The 2,316-nt window shown below is 42.1% G+C and overlaps 1 protein-coding gene across 1 annotated transcript in view; it reads right to left on the bottom strand.

Moving 5' to 3' along the window:
* ZNF367 (zinc finger protein 367) overlaps positions 1 to 927 on the bottom strand; it is a 32,769-nt gene extending 31,842 nt beyond the window's left edge. The window contains exon 1 of the mRNA XM_011976018.1: positions 868 to 927. Coding sequence (XP_011831408.1) covers positions 868 to 927 — 60 coding nt within the window. The remainder of the gene's footprint in view (positions 1 to 867) is intronic.
* Positions 928 to 2,316: the final 1,389 nt, after the last annotated feature.

The following is a 2,316-nucleotide window of genomic DNA, read 5'->3' as shown; positions in this document are numbered from 1 at the left end:
GTGGGGCTCGCAGGCGGCAGAGGAGGGACCGGCCGGAGGGGGTGCCCAGCTTCCTACCCGCTAGATGTGGACTGGGGAGCTGCGGTTTGTTCTTGTGAATACAGATTCCCAGGCACCGCCTGACTCGCGGTAGGGGCTCGATAAATATTTGTTGAATGGATGAATGAGAATATCCAGTGGTTAAGGGTTAGAATTGGTAATTAAGTTAGAACACGACTGCATAATAACCGATAACTAAGCTGAATAGCTTTTCTCTGTGAAAGACACACAGAAATGCACAGCTATGCCTAAATTAAGGCACAATTGTTTAAAAACAAAGGAAACTCTTTGTGTGCTGATACGAACAATTTCAAAAATGTATTTTTATTTTAAAAGGCAAAACAAGCAATAGTGTGATTTTATGTAAAATTGTTAAACTGGGGAAATACACGTGTTTACTTTTAGACTTACATAAAATATCTGGCAAGATGCAAAAGAAACTAATGGATCATGGAGGGAAATTATGTGGCTGGGAACAGAAGTGAAAAGATTTCAAGAAATACAACATAAACTCTTTGTATCTTTTGAACTTTGAACCGAGTGAAAGTATCCTTTTAAGAAATGAAACAGTATATAGCCTCCATTTTCTGGAGGCTTACTACAAAAATAGCATATATGTACTAGTACACAATAATACATATGGATGTTTCACAGTTCACTCAACAATTGGGTAAGGAAGATATATTTCCCATTTTATAAATGAGAAAAGTTGAGGCTTGTACAAGGTTACATAATAAATCCTTTGGAAGAATGAGTCTGTACTGCCTGCGGATTATATCTCAGTGTCTGCTGAGCAGAAGGAGGAAAAGGCTGAAAAATGGGACTCACACATTTCTGAGTCCCGTTTCTCATATTCCAAAACTTTCGGAGTTTAGCGGCAAATTTCATAGTGTAATGGTTGATCTAGAAAGCTGAAAGTTCAGCTCTGCTTTCACCTAATTCAGTAAGCGTTCATTTTGTTTTTAGTTTAATACCAAATAATTGTAACATATTTCTCTGAATCAGTTGGAAGGGAAATGTTATCCATCTATTTTATACTTGACAGGTAGTGTAAAGAAAAAAGTGATCTATCCATCATGGACACTCGAATTAGGGGTTGAGCAAAATCCAACAGATTAATCACCAACAAATAGTTACTGTTTAACATCCAGAGCATGCCCCAGAGGGCAAGATGAATCATCCAGCACAGGATGCTGACTTTCTGCTTCTAAAAATTGCCCTTCATCAACAGTAACCTGGCAACTCCACTTGCTCTCTTCCCCAAGAGAATGAAAGACATGCCAGGAATGTGTGAACTGGGCAGAGGGTGATTCCAGGAGCAAAGCTGAGGTCATACCAGATCTTTGCTTGTTTGGCTCCATTTTCATGCAATGAGGAGGCTGTCTGAAGTGTGTGGATCACATTCCCGATGTCTTTGTTCTGTCTCAGATATCATTAACAGCCCCTAATGTCAGAGGCCTGTGAACCAGAGCAACTCCATCTTAAACAGGAGCTGGGTAAAATGAGGCTGAAACCTACTAGGCTGCATTCCCAGGTGGTTTTTAGGCATTCTAAGTCACAGCATTAGATAGGAGGTCAGCACAAAATACAGGTCATAAACACCTTGCTGATTAAAACAGGTTGCAGTAAAGGAGCCGGCCAAAACTCACCGAAACCAAAATGGCCACGAGAGTGACCTGTGGTCGTCCTCACTGCTATACTCCCACCAGCACCGTGACAGTTCTGACATGCCATGGCAACGTCAGAAAGTTACCCTATATGGTCTAAAAAGGGGGAGCATGAATAATCCACACCTTGTTTAGCATATCATCAAAAAATAACCATAAAAATGGGCAACCAGCAGCCCTCATGTCTGCTCTGCCTATGGAGTAGCCATTGTTTTATTTCTTTACTTTCTCAAACTTGCTTTCACTCTGCACTGCGGACTTGTCCTGAATTCTTTCTTGTTTGAGATCCGAGAACCCTCTCTTGGGGTCTGGATGTGGACCCCTTTCGGGTAACAACAATACATACTAACTCAAAACTACTGAAACCTGTCTCAGGATACTTACTATGTTACTAAAGTAGTCTTTTCAACTGTTAAAAATATAGGCCCCTTTGGGCCGGGCGCTGTGGCTCACGCCTGTAATCCCAGCACTTTGGGAGGTTGAGGCGGGCAGGTGACAAGGTCAAGAGATCTAGACCATCCTGGCTAACAGGGTGAAACCCCGTCTCTACTAAAAATACAAAAAATTAGCCGGGTGTAGTGGCGGGCGCCTGTAGTCCCAGCTACTCGGG

The sequence above is a fragment of the Mandrillus leucophaeus genome, unplaced genomic scaffold (assembly GCF_000951045.1).
Source record: "Mandrillus leucophaeus isolate KB7577 unplaced genomic scaffold, Mleu.le_1.0 Scaffold161, whole genome shotgun sequence".
NCBI classification, from domain to species: domain Eukaryota; kingdom Metazoa; phylum Chordata; class Mammalia; order Primates; family Cercopithecidae; genus Mandrillus; species Mandrillus leucophaeus.
This window is presented reverse-complemented; position numbering and strand designations above follow the sequence as displayed.